The sequence below is a fragment of the Oncorhynchus gorbuscha genome, unplaced genomic scaffold, assembly GCF_021184085.1.
Source record: "Oncorhynchus gorbuscha isolate QuinsamMale2020 ecotype Even-year unplaced genomic scaffold, OgorEven_v1.0 Un_scaffold_1065, whole genome shotgun sequence".
In the NCBI taxonomy this organism is placed as follows: domain Eukaryota; kingdom Metazoa; phylum Chordata; class Actinopteri; order Salmoniformes; family Salmonidae; genus Oncorhynchus; species Oncorhynchus gorbuscha.
The window spans coordinates 153,299-155,000 of NW_025745961.1; the positions used below are offsets into that span (position 1 = coordinate 153,299).

The 1,702-nt window shown below is 35.8% G+C and overlaps 1 protein-coding gene across 1 annotated transcript in view; it reads right to left on the reverse strand.

The window, feature by feature from the left end:
• Window positions 1-331: 331 nt before the first annotated feature.
• LOC124021154 (transmembrane protein 192-like) overlaps window positions 332-1,702 on the reverse strand; it is a 43,674-nt gene continuing 42,303 nt past the window's right edge. The window contains exon 7 of the mRNA XM_046336506.1: window positions 332-735. Within this exon, the coding sequence (XP_046192462.1) occupies window positions 621-735 (115 nt within the window). The 3' untranslated portion in view covers window positions 332-620. The remainder of the gene's footprint in view (window positions 736-1,702) is intronic.

Below are 1,702 nucleotides of genomic sequence, written 5' to 3' on the forward strand. Positions count from 1 at the left end.
CTTGTTCAGTTTATGTCTCAGTTGATGAATCTTATGTTCATACAAATATTTACCCGTTAAGTTTGCTGAAAATAAATGCAGTTGACAGTGAGAGAACGTTTCATTTTCTGCTGAGTTTATATAAAATCACACTGCAGGGAGAAAACACACGTAAAACATTTCTGTGGAACACACACACACACACACACACACACACACACACACACACACACACACACACACACACACACACACACACACACACACACACACACACACACACACACACACACACACACACACACACACACACACACACGGCCCTGATAACATGGTTCCCTCCCTCGTCTCTCTCTTTCTCCCTTCTCTCTTCCTCTCTCTCTCTCTCCCTCCCTCCCTCTTTTTCTCTCTCTCCCTCCATCATCTCTCCTCCCTTCTTCTCCCTCTTTCTCACATATCTCTAATGACTACCCTTTTCACACACAATCTCTACACAGACACACAATCTCTACGCACACACACTATCCAGAGGTCACTTGGGGTGGTCACAGAGAAATAAAACTCGAGGCCTCTAATCTGTGACACTCTTCTCTTCTTCCATCCTCCTCTCTCTGTCTCTTATGGTTGTGGTTGTATTGTGGTCAGTGCTGAACAGTCATGTTGAGCAGTCTCTTGCTCAGTAAGGTGTTGTGTTGCTTCAGGTAGTCGATGAGATCAGCTTGTTTCTCCACTACCTCCTCCAGACTGGAGCCCTCTCTGGAGAGGAACAGGTTAACAAGGTCAGGACAACGTTAGAACAATAAAAAGGCAACATTAGCTGTTAACATAAGGGTTAGGTTTATATATATATATATATATATATATATATATATATATATATATATATATATATATACATACATACCTGAAGTCAGTCCAGGGTTAGGTGTGTGTATATATATATATACCTGAAGTCAGTCCAGGGTTAGGTGTGTATATATATATATATATATATATCTGAAGTCAGTCCAGGGTTAGGTGTGTATATATATATATATATACCTGAAGTCAGTCAGGGTTAGGTGTGTATATATATATATATACCTGAAGTCAGTCCAGGGTTAGGTGTATATATATATATATATATATATATATATATATATATATATATATATATACTTGAAGTCAGTCCAGGGTTAGGTGTATATATATATCTGAAGTCAGTCCAGGGTTAGGTGTGTGTATATATATATATATACCTGAAGTCAGTCCAGGGTTAGGTGTGTATATATATATATATATATATATATATATATATATATATATATATATATCAGTATATATATATATATATACCTGAAGTCAGTCCAGGGTTAGGTGTGTATATATATATATACCTGAAGACAGTCCAGGGTTAGGTGTATGTATGTATATATATATATATATATATACCTGAAGTCAGTCCAGGGTTAGGTGTGTATATATATATATATATATATATATATATATATATATATATACCTGAAGTCAGTCCAGGGTTAGGTGTGTATATATATATATATACCTGAAGTCAGTCCAGGGTTAGGTGTGTATATATATATATACCTGAAGTCAGTCCAGGGTTAGGTGTATGTATGTATATATATATATACCTGAAGTCAGTCCAGGGTTAGGTGTGTATATATATATATATATATATATATATACCTGAAGTCAGTCCAGGGTTAGGTGTGTATATATATAT